Below are 18,152 nucleotides of genomic sequence, written 5' to 3' on the forward strand. Positions count from 1 at the left end.
CGGGCCGGGCCGGGCCGGGCAGGGCAGGGGGCCGGCGCCCGAGGACCAGCCGCGGTAAGGACCGCGGGACCCCGCCCGGGACGCGGAGCCGCCGCCGCCGCCGAGGGAGGCAGGGAGGGAGGCAGGGAGGGAGGGAGCGAGGGAGCGACAAGGACCGTCCCCGCCCACCCCCCAACAGCCCTCTCCTCCCCTCCCCCACCCGCACACGCACACACACACACACACAGAGGCAGAGACCCCCCTCCCCCCCCCCCCCATGGCTCCCACCTCAGGGGCCCCGCATTTCCCGGGGAACACCTCCCTCTCCTCCTCCCCATCTACCTCCTCTTCTTCTTCTCCTCCCCTCCCTCCTCCTCTTCTCCACCTCCTCCACCTCTTTCTCCTCCTCTACCTCTTCCTCTTCTCTCCCTCCTCCTCCTCTTTTTCACCTCCTCCTCCGCCTTCTCCTCCTCCCAATCCTCTATCTCCTCGTCCTCCTCCTCCCATCTATCTCCTCTTCTCCTCCTCCTCCTCCTCCTCTCCGTCCTCCTCCTCTCCCTCCTCTTCTCCAACTCCTCTTCCTCATCTACCTCCTTCCCTTCCTCCTCTCCACCCCCTCCTCTATCTCCTGCTCCTCTCCGTCCTTCTCTCCCTCCTCCTCCTCTTCCTCTTCTCTCCCTCCGCCCCTTCTCCATCTCTTCCTCCTTTTCCACCTCCACCTCCTCTACCTCCTCCTCTTCCTCTTCTCCACCTTTCTCCTCCTCCTCCACCTCCCCCTCTTCTTCCTCTCCCTCCTCCTCTTCTCTCTCTCTTCCTCTCCCCCCTCCTTCTCTTCTCCAACTCCTCCTCCTCCTCCTCATCTCTAGAGAAGCAGCGTGGCTCAGTGGAAAGAGCAAGGGCTTTGGAGTCAGGGCTCATGAGTTCGAATCCCAGCTCTGCCACTTGTCGGCTGTGTGACTGTGGGCAAGTCACTTCACTTCTCTGTGCCTCAGTTCCCTCATCTGTAAAATAGGGATTAAGACTGTGAGCCCCACGTGGGACAAGCTGATTCCCCTCTGTCTACCCCAGCGCTTAGAACAGTGCTCGGCACATAGTAAGCGCTTAACAAATACCAACATTATTATTATTATTATCTCTACCCCTTTCCCTTCCTCTCCCTCCTCCTCTTTTTCACCTCCTCCTCACCCTTCTCCTCCTCCTCCACCTGATCCTCCACCTCTTCTCCATTTCCTCCTCTCCCTCCTCCACCTCTTCTCCACCTCCTCTTCCTCTAGTCCATCTCCTCCTCTCCCTCCTCCACCTCTTCTCCACCTCCTCCTCTCCCTCCTCCACCTCCTCCTCTCCCTCCTCTTCTTCCTCTACCTCCTCTTCTCCACCTCTCCCACCTCTACTGTACCTTCTCCTCTTCCTCTCCCTCCTCCTCCTCCTCTTCCTCTTCTCCACCTCCTCCTCCTCTAACTCCTCCTCTTCCTCTCCCCCTCCTCCTTATATCCACCTCCTCCTCTTCTCCCCCTCTTCCTCCTCCTCCCTGTACCCCCTTCACTCATTCATTCGATCGTGTTTATTGAGCGCCTACTGTGTGCAGAGCACTGTACTAAGCGCTTGGAAAGTACCATACAGCGATAAAGAGAGACCATCCCTGCCCACAACGGGCTCCCAGTCTGGGGGGGGGGGGGGGAAGATAAACATCAATACTAATAAACGGGCATCGATATAAATAAGAATTATGGATGTATACAAATATACGTAAGTGCAGTGGGGCAGGAAGAGGGGGGAAGAGCGAAGGGAGCGATTCGTGGTGATGCGGAAGGGAGGGGGAGCCGAGGAGAAGCGAGGCTTAGTCTGGGAAGGCCTCTTGGAGGAGGTGCGCCTTCAGTAGGGCTTTGAAGGGGGGAAGAGTCATTGTCTGGCGGATTTGAGGAGGGAGGGCGTTCCGGGCCAGAGGTGGGACGTGGGCAAGGTGGGGACAGTGGCAAGGCAGACAACAGACTTCATCCTCCTCCTCCTCTGTTGCCGAATTGTCCTTTCTAAGTGCTTAGTACAGTGCTCTGCACATAGTAAGCGCTCATTACATACTGTCGAATGAATGAAGGAATGAATCCTCGTCCTCCACCTCCCCCGCTTCCCCCCGGTCGTCACACGGGTCTCCCTCTCGCCTCTCCAGAGGGGAACTCTTTCACTCCTTCCCGTGGCTTTAGTGGCAAGAGCCCGGGCTTGGGAGTCAGAGGGTGTGGGTGCTAATCCCGGCTCTGCCACTTGTCTGCTGTGTGACCTTGGGCAAGCCCCTTAACTTTTCTGTGCCTCGGTTCCCTCATCTGTAAAATGGGGATGAAGACTAGGAGCCCTTATGTGGGACAGGGTGTGTCCAACCCAATTATCTCATCACTACCCCAGTGCTTAGAACAGTGCCTGGCACATAGTAAGCGCTTAACAAATACCATTATTCTGATTACACCATGCTGCTTCTCTACACCACGCCCCAGTATGGGCTCTCCCGTCGTCCCCTTTCCACATTCCTTCATTCATTCAATAGTAGTTATTGAGCGCTTACTCTGTGCAGAGCACTGTACTAAGCACTTGGAATGGACAATTCGGCGACAGATAGAGACAATCCCTGCCCAGTGACGGGCTCACGGTCTAAACAGGGGAGGCAGAACCCAGGTCCTTCTGAGTCCCGGGCCTGTGCTCTAACCACCAGGCCATGCTGATATTCAGTCGTATTTACTGAGCGCTTACTGTGTGCAAAACATTGATACTGTACTCTCCCAAGCAGTTGGTACAGTGCTCTGCACACAGGAAGCGCTCAGTAAATGCGACTGATTGATCCGTAATCCGGGGAAGCCTCTTTATCTTTAATTTACTTCTTTGCTTTGTTTTACTTTTTATCTTTCGAGAAGCAGCACGGCCCCCTGGCAAGAGCACGGGCTTGGGAATCAGACGTCATGGGTTCTAATGCTGGCTCTGTCACTTGACTGCCGTGTGACCTTGGGCAAGTCGCTTAACTTCTCTGTGCCCCAGTTCCCTCACCTGTGAAATGGGGATGGAGACTGGGAGCCCCACGTGGGACAACCTGATTACCTTGTATCCACCCCAGCGCTTAGAACGGTGCTTGGCACATAGCACTTAAAAATACCATTATTAGTATTATTTTACGACCCCATCCACTCTCAGAAGGGGCGTTCTCTGTGTCCGACCGATTGGCCTGTATTCACCCCAGCGCTTAGAACGGTGCCTGACTCATAGCACTTAACGAATACCATTATTATTAGTATTTCCTTTTCTCCACTCTGCTGCCATCTCTCCCCTTCCTCTACCACTTCCTCCCCAAATCACTCTCTTTATCCACCCTCCATCCATCCATCCACCCCCCACCCCCCAATCCATCCATCCACCCCCATCCATCTATCCCTCATCCATCCATCTATCCTTCATCCATCCATCCATCCATCCATCCATCCATCCATCCATCCATCCAACAACAGAGTAGGAGAGCCTCCCACAAACAGTATCTGTAGGTCCTTAGCTTCAGATTTTGTCCATCTGTATCACATCGTGGGTCTGTTTAGAGTCAGAGGGTACGGGGAATTTCTTTGGGAAATCGAACTCTTGCTTTTGATTTGACCCTGGCTTCCTTTTTACCATCTTTTAAACGGAAATTCCTCCACGCTTTGAGTGACGGCTCAAGGTTACTGGTAATTCAGTAAAAATTGGGGCTCTTCTTTACCTAGGCCTCTATCTATTTCTTTTATACGATCAATCAGTGGCATTTATTAAGTGCTTACTCTGCACAGAGCACCGTTCTAAGCGCTTGGGAGAGTTCAATATAAGAAAAGAAGCAGACACATTCTCTGCCTATAATGAATTTACAGCCTAGCGAACTCTATCTTTCATTCATTCAATCGTATTTATTGAGCACTTACTGTGTGCAGAGCACTATATTATTTATTGACTTTATTACTATATTACTTTATTGCCATTGTTCTTGTCTCTCTGTCCGTCTCCCCCGATCAGACCGTAAGCCCGTCAAACGGCAGGGACTGTCTATCTGTTGCCGACTTGTTCATTCCAAGCGCTTGGTACAGTGCTCTGCACATAGTAAGCGCTCAATAAATACTATTGAATGAACGAATGAATATTAAGCGCTTGGAAAGTACAAGTCGGCAACAGATAGAGACCATCCGTGCCCAACAACGGGCTCACAGCCTAGAAGGGGGAGACAGACAACGAAACAAGTAGACAGGCTTCAGTAGCATCAAAATAGCTAAACAGAATCAAGAAATATTATGAAGACCATGTCTTGACACAGAGGAGCTAGAATAATTGTAAAAAGGATGGGAGAGGCACAGATCATGAGGTTTAGTGTTTAAGGTGTGTTGGAGAACGCCTTCCTCGGCACCCGTCCGCGGGAACGGAATAAGTAGAAAATGACGGTGCAGAAATGCGGTCTACTCATCTAGTGGGTTGTCCTCTTTTTACAGAGAGATTCCGATCGGGTCTGAGGACCCACAGTGGGATTTTCCAGGGGAAACGGAGCAGGTGGAGGAGTAGGAGGAATGTAGGCCAAAGGGAGTAAGATGTTTTGTGCTGGAGCTGTGTGGAAGGAAAACTTTTAATCCAGAAGCCGAGATCATCGGTAAAATTGGGGCCAGGGCCATTCCTCTTCAGTAGAACAGGGCTTGGCGCGTAGAGAGCTCTTAACAAATACCATAATAATAATTATCATTATTATTATCGTTTCGGGAAGTCGAGGGCTTTTTGGAAGGCACCCGTAGAAACGATCTTGAAGTCCTTTTTTTTTTTAACTTAGTTCCTTATAGATCATGATGACTTTCAGAGAACTCAGACTTGGTGTCCAGATTTTCCCTGGGGGCGGAGCGCAGAAGTGGTTGTCTTGATCGCTCTTGTTTTCAGAAAGTCCAGCAGAGGCTGTCCTTTTCCCAGTACAGCTCAGTATCAGCTTGGCAGGCGTCGCTACCTATCAAAAGTGATTTCCACTCAGGTTTTCTCATCTGCAGATCGGCTGGTCAAAATAACCCCTCCTCTTTTCTGCCCCTACCCACTCCCCACTGTTCATCCATTCAGTAGTATTTATTGAGCGCTTACTATGTGCAGAGCACTGTACCAAGCGCCTGGGATGTACACTATGAGAATCGTTACCGTGGAATTTCTCCAGACGCTGTGCCGAGGCCTGAGGTAGATAGAAGATAATCCTCCCCACTTCCTAGCCTGTGGCTTTCCTGTTTTTCTTCCCTCACCCCACGCTCACCTCCACACTTCCCCCCTCTCCCCTTCTTGGCTTTTCTTTCCGTTGAAGCAGTTTTAGCAAGTGCCGCTGCCGCCGGCGACAGCACGAGTCCCTTTCTGTCTTTTGGGACTGCAGACCCAAAACGGGGGTGAGGCTGGACTGCGGGGAGAGCAGTTAGGGGAGGAAGGGGGTCCCCGGGTAGTGGCAGGGGGAGAGGAGGTCTGGGAGGGGGTTTGCTGCTATGGATTCATTAATTCCTTCAGGAGGATTTATTGAGCGCTCACCATGTGCAGAGCACTGGACTAAGCGCTTGGAATGGACAATTGGGCAACAGATAGAGACCGTCCCTGCCCATTGACGGGCTCACAGTCTAATCGGGGGAAAGAGACGGACAAAAACAAGACAACTTAAACATGATAAATCGAATCAAGGGGATGGACACCTCATGAACAAAATAAAAAGGGTAATAAAAATCTATCCAAAGGAGCACAGTCCTGAGGGGCAGGCAGAGGGGGAGGAGCAGAGGAAAGGGGGGGAAGGGGGCTTAGCTGAGGGGAGGGGAAGGGGAAGCAGATGGATCCTCCCTCACTCCACCTCGGTTCAGCTCCGTCCCTCCCCTCCTCCCACCGTCCCACCTCCACCTCCCCAGCTTTCCAAAAGACAAAGCCGTGGAAGGGTTGGCAGAGATGGTGACGGTCTCGTCTCACGCCGTCGAGTCGTCTCCGACCCACGGCGACGCCACGGCCGCGGCTCTCCCGCAGCGTCCCGCCTCCACCTGCCATCGCTCCGGTAGCGGATCCGGAGGGTTTTCTCGGTCAAAATCCGGAAGCGGTTGACCACGGCCTCCTTCCGCGCAGTAAAGCCGAACCTTCGCCCTCGATCCTCTCCCGGGCCGCCGCTGCCCGGCACGGGGGAGGTTTTGACCGGTAGCAGACGGCCTGCCGCTCGCCAGCCGCTGGCCAAGCCGGGAACGGAACGGACGGGCCTCCGCCTGACTCTCCCTCCCGTAGCCGAGACTGGTAGAGGACTGGAGACTCTCCGGGTGCCACCGCGAGAGGGGATGGTGACAGCAGCGGTTGTTAAAAAAAAGTCCACATTAAAAGAAGAGAAAATCTATAATAATGTTGGTATGTGTTAAGCGCTTACTATGTGCAGAGCACCGTTCTAAGCGCTGGGGGAGATACAGGCTCATCAGGTCGTCCCACGTGAGGCTCACAGTCTTCATCCCCATTTTCCAGATGAGGTCACTGAGGCCCAGAGAAGTGACGTGACTCGCCCACGGTCACCCAGCTGACGAGCGGCAGAGCCGAGATTCGAACCTGTGACCTCCGACTCCCAAGCCCGGGCTCTTTCCACCGAGCCACGCCGCTTCTCTGTCGGAGCGGACGGGTGGAGGCCGGGGACGGGGGAGGCTAGGGAGACGGCAGCGGCCTGGGAGGCGGGGGACCTGGGTTCTAATCGCGGCCCGCTCTGTGACCGTGGGCAGGTCGCTTCCCCGGGCCTCAGTTTCCTCCTCGGCAAAATGGGGACCCGGAGCCCGTCCCCCCTCCTGACCGTGAGCCCCAGGTGGGACCGCGTCCATCCCGATTACCCCGTGTCTCAATCCAGCGCTTTAGAGCAGTGCCGGGCACAAACCGAGACGTCCTAAAAAGGAGGAGGAGAGGAGGAGGGAGGGAAGTCTGGACGTGGGGAAGACGGGGCCGGAAATCCAGAACCGGCGGGTGGGACAGAGGGGGACGGGGGCGCGGAGGGCGTGGGTCGGGCCGCGACGCCGGGAGGTTGCGTTCTTTAGTCTTAGAAGAAGAGGGAGGGACTGTTTCGTCCGGATCCTAAAGGGATCGAAGAACCGGTTGGTGGCTGCTCAGATAAGGGCGGCGTAACTCCCCTGTGCCCTGAGGAGATCTCGGAAAGAATACCGCGAGGGCCGTTTGACGGCCGCTTTCCGAAACGGCTAGCGGGTTTTTCGCGTTCAGACTCTTAAGCGGCGATAACCAGACCGGCGCAGTTGGCGGACATTTTCCATTTCGCCAGCTGGGGATTCGAGAGGGGTTTTAGGTGAGGCGACTACATCCGTAATTGCCGGTCCGGAACCGGAAGGCCCAGTTCTCGTTAACGGAAAGTCAGGCGGTCGTATCTATTGAGCGCTTACCACGCGTCGAGCGCTGTACCAAGCGCTCGGGAGAACAGACCGTAACAGACTTCTCTGCCCACAATACGCTTACTGTCTAGAGGGGGAGACGGACATCATTCATTCAGTTTCATTCAGTCAGTCACGTTTATTAAGCACCTGCCTTGAGAAGCAGCGTGGCTCAGTGGAAGGAGCACAGGCTTGGGAGGCAGAGGCCGTGGGTTCGAATCCCGGCTCCGCCTCTTGTCAGCCGTGTGACTTTGGGCAAGTCACTTCAGATCTCTGGGCCTCAGTTCCCTCATCTGGAAGATGGGGATGAAGGCCGTGAGCCCCACGTGGGACCACCTGAGAACCCTGTATCTCCCCCAGCGCTTAGAACAGTGCCTGGCACGTAGTAGGCGCCTCACAGATGCCGTCATCATTATCATCACTGTGTGCAGAGCACTGTGCTAAGCACTTGGAAGAATACACCATTAACAGACACATTCCCTGCCCACTGTAGGCGTACTGTCTAGAGGGCAAGACAGACGTTATTCCTTCATTCAGTCGCATTTATTAAACACTTACCGAGCGCAGGGCGCTGTACCGAGCGCTTGGGAGAGTAAGTATGACAACAAAAACACACATTTCCTGCCCGAAAGGAGCTTACAGCCTAGAGGGGGAGACGGACATTAAATAACTAAAAGCACACATCGGTACGTAGGTGCCGTGGGGCTGGGAGGGGCCGTTGAATCAAGGGAGCGGCTCAAGGCGAGGCAGAGATGAGTGGAAGAGGAGGAAAGAAGGGTTTTAGTCAGGGAAGGCCTCTTGGAGGAGATGTGCCTTCAGTGAGGCTTTGAAGGGGGGGAGGGTCGTCGTCTGTCAGATGTGAAGAGGGCGAGCCTTCCGGGCCGGAGACGCTTTGTACTAAAAGTGTTTAACGTGCAGAGCCACAGATTCACCGACCCGAAGGAGTCCAGACCCACGGGACGGAAGGAAACAGATTTTTGCCACCGCCCACTTGCAGCCCCACTGCATTTATGTACATCTCCGTCGTGCGTGATGATGATATTGGTATTTGTTAAGCGCTTACTGTGTGCCAAGCACTGTTAAAAGCACCGGGATAGATACGGGGTGATCGGGTCGCCCCCCCCCCCCCCTTGCGGCCCCCATTTTTTAATCCCCATTTTACAGATGACGTCACCGAGGCCCAGAGGAAGGGAAGTGACTTGCCCAGCGTCACGCGGCTGATAAGTGGCGGAGCTAGGATTAGAACCCACAGCCTCTGACTCCCGAGCCCGGGCTCTCGCCACTGAGCCACGCCGCTTGTCAGCTCGTTGCGGGCAGGGGACGTGTCTACCAGCGCGGTCATATTGGACTCTCCCAACTGCTCAACGCGGCGCTCAGTAAATGCCACTGATGGCGCGTAGAGGCCGTACAGAAGTCAAAAGCCAGCGGGAAGCCGCGCGGCCTAGTGGAGAGGGCCCGGGCCTGGGAGTCAGAGGCCCTGGGTTCCGATCCCGGCTCTGCCCCGTCTGCTGGGTGTCCTTGGGCCAGTCGCTTCATTTCCTCTGTGCCTCAGTTACTGCATCTGTAAAATGGGGATTAAAGACCGTGAGCCCCACGTGGGACAGGAACGGGGTCCGACCCGGTTGTCTCGTATCCCCGATTAGACCGTGAGCCCGTCAGTGGGCGGGGACCGTCTCTATCTGTTGCCGACTTGTCCATTCCAAGCGCCCAGTCCAGCGCTCTGCCCACAGTAAGCGCTCAATAAATCCTAGTGAATGAAAGGATTGAAGAACAGCGCCCGGCCCGCCGTGAGCGCCGAGCAGTCGCCGTAAGTATCGTTACTGAGCCGGGCGTGCGAACGGGATCCGGCGGTTACTCCGCGGCTCTCTAGCTCTTTGTGCAAAGGAGAAGAGGGGTCGCCGGACAGACGTGCTCCGTGTTTTGACAGATCCCAAGGCTGTAGGATGGCCGGAGAACAGAAACCCTCATGCAACCTCCTGGAGCAGTTTCTCCTGTTAGCCAAAGGCACCAGCGGTTCGGCGCTGACAGCTCTCATCGGCCAAGTCCTGGAGGCTCCCGGAGTGTACGTGTTTGGCGAGCTGCTGGCGCTGTCCAACGTGCAGGAGGTGAGCTCGCAACCCAGTCCCTCCCGTCGTCCGACGCCTCCTTCTCCCCCTTGCCCGATCCCTCGGGAACCGTAGGGTCGCAGAGCAGGAAGCCGCTCGAAGCACCTTCGCTAAAGTCGGGGAGGAAGGAGGGCGAGGAAGCGCCTTGATTCCGTTTAGTTGCCGTTGTTTTTACGAGACGGTCTTCCCCTCGACTCTCTTCATCGCCATCGTTCTCGTCCGTCTCCCCCGATTGGACCGGGAGCCCGTCGGACGGCAGGGACCGTCTCTGTCTGTTGCCGACTTGCTCGTTCCAAGCGCTCAGTACGGTGCTCTGCACATAGTGAGCGCGCAGTAAATACCATCGAATCGAATTCCTCGCTCCTTCCCGCCCTTCCCCGCTCCACACCTGACGTCTCGCCCCCTCCCGCTTCAACCCCCACGTCTCTCCCTTCTCTCCAAGCAGCCAGGACGGTGCCCCGCTCGGTGTCCGGCGCGGGCGGGGACTGTCTCTCCTTATGGCCGAACTGTCCCCTCCAAGCGCCGAGCGCAGTGCTCGGCACACAGTGAGCGCTCAGTAAACACGGTGGAGTGGGGGTTGTTGACCTGCTCACCTACCGGTGGATCGACGAGGATTATTTTCGTCGAAGCGCTCGGTGATTCTGGCAGGCCGGCCCGGTGGATAGCTTGAAATGGGGATTAATGATGATAATAAGTAATTACGGTATTTCAGAGCCTACTATGTGCCAGGCACTGTACTGGGTAATAATAAGAAGCGCTGGATAATAATAATAATAATAATAATAATAAGCGCTGGGTAATAATTGTGGCATTCGTTGAGCGCTTCCTACGTGCCGGGCGCGGTACCAAGCGCTAGGGTCGATACAAGTTTATCGGGTCGGACACGGTCCCTGTCCCGCCTGGGGCTCGCGGTCTCGATACCCATTTTACAGCTGAGGCAACTGAGGCCCAGAGAAGCGAAGTGACTCGTCCCAGGTCACCCGGCAGACAAGTGGCGGAGCCGGGATTAGAACTCGTGACCTTCTGACTCCCCGGCCCGGGCTCTAGCCCCTGCGCCAGGGTGCCGTGAGTCCCACGTGGGACAGGGACTGCGTCCAACCCCGTTTGCTTGGATCCACCCCAGCGCTTAGTACAGTGCCTGGCGCGTAGTAAGCGCTTAACAGATACCACTGTCGTCGTTACTGTTATCGTCATCGTCGTCGTTGCCGATATTGATGAGGATGATGATAAAAATGCTAGAAAGTAGTAGAATGATGGCAGCTTGTGCCCCAGAAGGTGGTTGGGGTTGTCAGCATCAAACTGGGTGACTTTTCGGAGACCTTTTCATCTGGAGATTTGGTACCGGACCGGTGATGTTAAGGATAAGGAGAAAAACCCAGCGGGCTACCCGACCCCGGGCAGAAGAATTTCCCCTGAGAAGCAGCACGGTCTAGAGGAAAGAGCGCGGGCCCGAGAGTCAGAGGACCTGGGTTCGAATCTCAGCTCTTACACGTGTCTGCTGTGTGTAAGGCCCCGTGCCTCCGTTACCTCACCTGTAAAATGGGGATTCTCTCTCCTACTTAGACTGTGAGCGCCATGTAGGATAGGCACTTTGATGTGATTTTTTTTTTTTTTTTTAAATCGAATTCATTTAGCGCTTACTGTGTGCCAGGCTCTGAGCGCTGGGGTAGATAACGTTGGTATTTGTTAAGCGCTTACTATGTGCCGTGCACTGTTCTAAACGCTGGGGTAGATAGAGGGTCATCGGGTTGTCCCACGTGAGGCTCACGGTCTTCATCCCCATTTTACAGAGGAGGGAACTGAGGCACCGAGAAGGTGAGTGACTTGCCCGAAGTCACGCAGCTGCCAGGTGGCGGGGCCGGGGTTCGAACCCGTGACCTCTGACTCCCAGGCCCGGGCTCTTTCCACTGAGCCACGCTGCTTCTTAGATAACCGGGTTGGACCTAGTCCGTTTCCCACGCGGGACTCACGGTCTCAGTCCCCCTTTTACGGATGAGGTGACGTGAAGTGACTCGCCCAAGGTCACGCGCTAGACAAGCGGCGGAGCCGGGGTTGGAACCCCAGTGACTTGCCCAAGGTCGCACAGCGGGCACCTGGCAGAGCTGGGTTTGGAACCCAGGTCTTCCGACTCCCAGGCCCGCGCTCTTTCCACCGGCCCCCCGCTGCCTCTCAGTTATCCCGATTACCTCATGTCTTCCCCAGGGCTTAGCACATCGTGTGCGCTTAACGTGCGCCACGATCATTATTATTATCGTCGTCATTATTATTAATAAAACGATGGGCCGCGAAGCCGGCCCAGAAAGACTACCCTGCCCCTCGAGCTCCACAGCATCAGTGGCAGATAAATCGTCCCTCTGCCCCAGCTCTCCCACTCTTTCGGGGGCGCGGCGGCTAGAGCCCGGGCCCGGGAGGCAGAAGGTCGTGGGTTCTGATCCCGGCTCCGCCTCCTGTCTGCTGTGTGACCTCGGGCAAGTCACTTCGCTTCTCTGGGCCTCGGTTACCTCATCTGGAAAACGGGGGTTAAGCGCGAGAGCCCTACGTGAGACGGGGTCTGGGTCCGACCCGACTACCTTAAATCCACCCCGGCGCTTAGAACGGTACCTGCCACGCGGTAAGCGGCTCAACAAGCGCCGTGATTATTTTCCCGATCATTTCCGACTACGGGTGAGGCGGCCCGCGTCCACAGTGAGTTGCCGACGAAGCCCGATGGAGGACGGTCGGGTGGTGGGGCGGTGCCTTCTAACTTCCATTTCAGCGCGAGTTTGAGTCCGACGACTTCAACGGCGGCCCCGATTCTTCACACCCGGGGCTGGTGCTCCCGTTTGTGGACGCCGGCATCGAATCCCCCTTGGCGACGAGAGTAATGATTGTAATAATTCCGGTATTTGTTACGGCGCTTACTATGTGCCGGGCCCCAGACTAAGCGCCGGGGTGGATACGAACAAATCGGGTCGGACACGGTCCCTGTCTCACGTGGGGCTCACAGCCTCCATCCCCATTTTCCAGATGAGGTAACTGAGGCCCAGAGAAGTGAAGCGACTTGCCCGAGCTCACGCCGCAGACAAGCGGTGGAGCCGGAATTAGGACCCGGGGCCGGGGCCGAACCCAGAGTGCCAGGGCCGGGCTTTGGGCGTCTCAGAGTCCGCGGCGCGGCCTTGGAGTGTGGCACCCGGACAAGCAGTCGATGTAACGACCGATGGCTTCCTCTGTGCTGAGCGCCTGGGACAGGCACCGCGTCCAACCTGATCAGCTGGCATCCACCCCGGCGCTTAGAATAGTGCTCGATACATAGTAAGCGCCTAACAAACACCGTCGTTAGCGTGATTATTGGAAGCTAGGGCTGCCCCATCCTCATTTGACTTCCAAGCCTGGGGAAGACTAGTATGTGGCCTCGTTCGTTCATTCATTCGTTCACTCAGTAGTATTTATTGAGCGCTTACTGTGTGCAAGAGCACTGTACTGAGCGCTTGGAACGAACAAATCGGTAACAGGTAGAGACGGTCCCTGCCCTGTGACGGGCTTTCAGGGAAGAGGATCCGACGCTGAACGATTCCAAGTACCCAGGGCAGCTGGCTGCGTCCACCTCACGAGGCTGTAGATTCTGCTTTTCTGGGGGCAGGAGATACGATTTGGGACCTTGAAGGATTCCTTATTTCTCTTCTCTTCTTCGTTCTTTCTCCGCAGCTGGCAGAAGGGGCAAATGCGGCTCATTTACAACTACTAAACCTGTTTGCCTATGGAACCTACCCAGATTATATAGGTGAGTTGGTCTGAGTCCTCCGAGAGCCTTTCTCTTTTGGACTCCGTGGATGTCTGATGAAGGAGCAGAGCCTAGGCACTTGCACCCAGAGCAGCAGCTGAGTCGTAAGTCACTTGGCCGCACCGTGCCTTGGAATCCTAAAGCGTGGGAAGAGACCGTGGGAATTTCCAAAGAGATTGTGAGAATCACGGTCGGTAAATCGTCTTCGTCAGTGAAGCAGCGTGGCCTAGTGGCTAGAGCAGGGGCCTGGGAGTCAGAGGGTCGTGGGTTCTAATCCTGGCTCCGCCACCTGTCCGCTGGGTGACCTCGGGCAAGTCACTTCCCCGTGCCTCGGATCCCTCACCCGCAAAATGGGGATCGAGGCCGGGAGCCTTACGTGGGACAGGGACTGCGTCCAACCCGATTATCTTGCATCCGCCGATTAAGATCGGGTGCCCTACGTGGATCGGGGGCCGTGCCCAACCCGATCATCGTCCATCTACCCCAGCGCTTAGAACAGTGCCCGGACATAGTCAGCGCTTAACAGATACCATCGTAATTATTACCGTTGTCATTAGCATCACTACGGAGCACCTACGGGGTGCAGAATCTCTAGACCGTAGGCTCCTCGTGGGCAGGAATCGAGTCTACCGGACAGCGTTGTACTCTTTCGAGTGTAGAGTACTCTTTTGAGCGCTTAGCGCAGTACTCGGTAAGCCCCCGAAAATGCCAACTAATAGATTGTACAGTACTCTGCGCACAGTATGCGCTCAGTAAATAGGATTGAATGAATGAATGAGTACGCAAGTGCTAGAGATGATGGATGGGTCTATAGGACTAGGGATGCTAGGGATTAATCAGGCCCGTTGGAGGAAGCGGGATTTGGGGTGGAATTTGACCGTGGAGGGGACTGTGGTCGACCTGATTTAACAAAAATAATAATAATGTTGGTATCTGTTAAGCGCTTACTACGTGCAGAGCGCCGTTCTAAGCGCCGGAGTAGACAGAGGGTAATCAGGTTGTCCCTCGTGAGGCTCACGGTCTCCATCCCCACTTTACAGATGAGGCAACTGAGGCCCAGTGAAGCGACTCGCCCGCAGTCACCCAGCTGACAAGGGGCAGAGCCGGGATTCGAACCCATGACCTCCGACTCCCCAGCCCGGGCTCTTTGGACTGAGCGGCAGGACGTTCCAAGATGGGGGAGCAGCGTGAGGGGGGGGTCGGAGGCGGGAGCATTGAGAGCGAGGGGAGGGTTAGAAGGACGAGTCGGGAGGAACGAAGAGAATAGGCCGGGGAGGAGCAGGTGAGAGAGGCCTTTTTAAGGTCACGTCTCCTCCGGGAGGCCTTCCCTGAGTAAGCCCTCTTTTTCCCCCGGCTCGCTCTCCCTTCGGCGGTGTCTGTGCCCTCGGATCCGTGACCCTTGGGCATTGAACATTCGCCTTCAACCCCACAGCACTTAGATACACGTCTAAAAATTATATGCTGATATTATCTGTAGCACCCTGGTAGAGAAGCGGCGTGGCTCAGTGGAAAGAGCACGGGCTTAGGAGTCAGAGGTCAGCTGTGGGACTTTGGGCAAGTCACTTCACTTCTCTGGGCCTCAGTTACCTCATCTGGAGAATGGGGATGAAGACCGTGAGCCCCGGATGGGACCTGAGTATCCCGGATCTACTCCAGCGTTTAGAACAGTGAACGGCACATCGTAAGCGCTTGACAAATACCGACATCGCTGATATTACGAATAATTATTGAATTCATTTGTATGTATTTAAGTCTGTCCCCTCCCCGCACCGCCAGACTGCGAGCCCGTTGTGGGCAGGGATCGTGTTTACCCACCCTCTTGTAGCACAGTCGCCCGAGCGCTTAGTACAGCGCTCTGCACACGGTAAGCACTCGATACATGCCATCGAGGAGGAGGAGGTGAAGAGAGCAAACGTGTAAGGTGGAGTGAGATGGCGGCGAGTCTTGAAGCCAGTTATGAGGAGTTTTTGCTCAGTGGCAAGGGACGTCGGGAACCAGGGAAGGTTTTGAGGAGGGGAGGGGTGTGTGCCGGCTGATAGCGACGGTGTTTGTTAAGCGCTTACTACGTGCCAAACGCCGTTCTAAGCGCCGGGGGCGGGGGGGAGGGAGGATACGAGGTGATCGGGTTGTCCCACGTGAGGCTCACAGACTTAATCCCCATTTTACAGATGAGGTCGCCGAGGTGTAGAGAAGCGAAGCGACTTGCCCAAAGTCACCCAGCTGACAAGCGGCGGAGGGGGAATTAGAACCCACGACCTCCGACTCCCCAGCCCGGACTCTTGCCACCGAGCCACGCTGGGTGACGCAGCGGCGTGTTGTGTGGATCGGAGAGGGGAGGGGCCCGAGGCAGGAAGACGAGCGGGGAGGTCGACTGAGTAGCCTGGTCACGCGGGTACCGGAGTGGTCGCCGTTCGGGTGGAAAGGAAGAGATGGAGCGCTGGCAAGGATTTGGCGGTAGACCGAAGGGGAGAGAAGAAAATCAGCGAGGAGTCCAGGATAGCGCGACCTAGTGGATAGCGCACGGGCCCGGGAGTCAGAAGGTCGTGGGTTCTAATCTCGACTCCGCTCTGTGACTTTGGGCAAGTCATTCATTCATTCAGTAGTATTTACTGAGCGCTTACTACGTGCGGAGCACTGGACTGAGCACTCGGAACGTCCAAATCGGTAACGGAGACGGTCCCCGTCCACTGACGGGCCCACAGTCTAATCGGGGGAGACGGACAGACGAGAACGATAGCGGTGAATAGAATCCAGGGGACGAACAGCTCATTGAAACAGTAGCGAATAAATAGAATCAGGTCGCTTCGCTTCCCTGGGCCTCGGTTCCCTCGTCCGTAAAAGGGGGATGAAGACCGTGAGCCCCGCGCGGGGCGACCCGATCGCCTTCGGTCTACCCCAGTGTTCGGCGCATAGCGCCTGACCGTGCTATCGTTATCATTATTAATCCGAGACCGTGGGTTTCTGGAACGGGGAGGATGGCGGCGTTAGGGCCCGAGAGGGAAGGTTTAGGAGTGGGAGGAGATGTAGGAGGGGAGATGAGTGACGCGGCTAGAGCGAGAAGGGTAGGGAACTGGAAGAGAGCCTTCGGCGGACCCAGGCAGCTAATGGATGAGGGGCGGAAGAGGAGCCAGGGGACAGAACTGAGAAGGAGCAGTCGGAGAAGCGGGAGGGGAACCGGGGGAATAAGAGGCCAGTCCAACCGTGGCCCCGGAGGATTTCAGGAAGGAGGGAGAGGTTCCCGGTGTCCAAGGCGGCCGAGGGGCCGAGGGAGGAGAGGGCCCAGTAGACGGAGCCCCTTGGGGTGTGGCGAGGAGGAGGTCGTCGGCGACCTCGGAGGCGAAAAGAAGCGGTGGAAAGCCGGATCGCGGGGCGTCGAGAGGGGTGGCGGAGGGGAAGGGAAGGCGGGAAGGCGTAAACCCCCCTCCCCCCCCCCCCCCCGGTACCGGTAATCCGGAGAGGAAGGGGAACAGAGAGATGGGGGGATGGCTGAAGGGTGCCGGGAGATCGAGACGGGGGAGACGGACGTTGAGCGCTCGGTAAATACCACCGATTTTGTTGATCGTGGGCAGAGGGAAAGGAGGCGACGTAGAGCGAGGGGTTGAAGCTAGCCGGGAGGGAGAGGAGAAGAGCGGGGCCGGATGATTTGAAACGTTCGGAGGAACAGGTGGGAGACCTCCTCTTTAGCAGCAGCAGGGAAGCAGGAGAAAGACAAGAGATGAGGGAGAGTACTCACGCATTCATTCGGTCGCGTTTATCGAGGGCTTACCGTGTGCAGAGCACCGTACTAAGCGCTTGGGAGAGTACAGAACGACGATAAGCAGACGCGTTCCCGGCCCACCACGAGCCTACGGCCTAGAGCGGGGAGAGCAGACCAACCCTGTACCATAAGCTGGCTGCGAGCAGTGTCTACCAACTCTGTTATACCATCCTCTCCCGACCGTCTAGCACAGTGCCGGGCCCACAGTGAGCACTCGGTAAATACCGTTTGTTGTCCGATCGGTAGAGTGGTGTGGAGGAGATGGAGAGAAGGAGCGACGAAAGAGGTGGGGCGGGGAAAGGGGGACCCGGCGGGGCGAGGCTGAGGCGGGGAGGCATTCCGGGCCGGGCATCCCATCTGAATTGTCCATTCCAAGCGCTTAGTCCGGTGCCCTGCGCATAGTAAGCGCTCCATTAATACGATCGGATGAACGAATGGGCGGGGGTAGGGTTAGGGGAGGCCAAGAGTTCAAGGCACCATCAAGAATCGTGCTCGAGAAGCCCTGGAGAAGCTAGGGGAGAGGGAGTGAGAGAACAAGTAGAAGAGGGAATGGCCTCGATCGAGTCCTCTCGACCGATGGATCGGGGCTATTTGATGATGATGATGGTGACGACGACATCTGTGAAGCGCTTACGACGTGCAAAGTACTATTCTGAGCGCTGGGGAGGATACAAGGTGATCAGGTTGTCCCACGAAGGGCTCACAGTCTTAATGCCCATTTTACAGATGAGGGAACTGAGGCCCAGAGAAGCGAAGTGACTCGCCCAAAGATACACAGCCGACAAGCGGCGGAGCCGGGATCCGAACCCATGACCACCGACTCCCGAGCCCGGGCTCTTCCCACTGAGCCACGCCGTTTCTGAGCGCTCACTGTGTGCCGAGCACTGTACTAAACACCTGGGAGAGTTCACTACGATAGAGACGGTAGACCCGTTCCCTGCCCACAAGGAACTTACAGTCTACAGCGGGAGACGGACGGGAATATAAACGTTAAGGATCTGCTTAGTGGGTAGAGCGCAGGCCTGGGACTCGGGAGGTTATTAGAAGCAGCGTGGCTCGGTGGCAAGAGCCCGGGCTTGGGAGTCAGAGGTCATGGGTTCGAATGCCGACTCTGCCACTTGTCAGCTGTGTGACTGCGGGCAAGTCACTTCACTTCTCTGGGCCTCAGT

General features: G+C 56.2%; 1 protein-coding gene across 3 annotated transcripts in view; it reads left to right on the top strand.

Moving 5' to 3' along the window:
* The window catches only part of COPS7B (COP9 signalosome subunit 7B), a 28,917-nt gene continuing 10,765 nt past the window's right edge, over positions 1 to 18,152 (top strand). The window contains exons 1-3 of one of the 3 annotated variants that reach the window (XM_029074156.2): positions 1 to 54; positions 9,289 to 9,466; positions 13,151 to 13,226. In XM_029074156.2, the coding sequence (XP_028929989.1) occupies positions 9,305 to 9,466; positions 13,151 to 13,226 (238 nt within the window). In that variant the 5' untranslated portion in view covers positions 1 to 54; positions 9,289 to 9,304. Of the gene's footprint in view, positions 55 to 9,058; positions 9,169 to 9,288; positions 9,467 to 13,150; positions 13,227 to 17,014; positions 17,201 to 18,152 lie in introns of those variants that run through there. The other 2 variants (XM_029074149.2, XM_039912940.1) reach the window with 2 other exon arrangements.

Source organism: Ornithorhynchus anatinus, chromosome 1, assembly GCF_004115215.2.
Source record: "Ornithorhynchus anatinus isolate Pmale09 chromosome 1, mOrnAna1.pri.v4, whole genome shotgun sequence".
In the NCBI taxonomy this organism is placed as follows: domain Eukaryota; kingdom Metazoa; phylum Chordata; class Mammalia; order Monotremata; family Ornithorhynchidae; genus Ornithorhynchus; species Ornithorhynchus anatinus.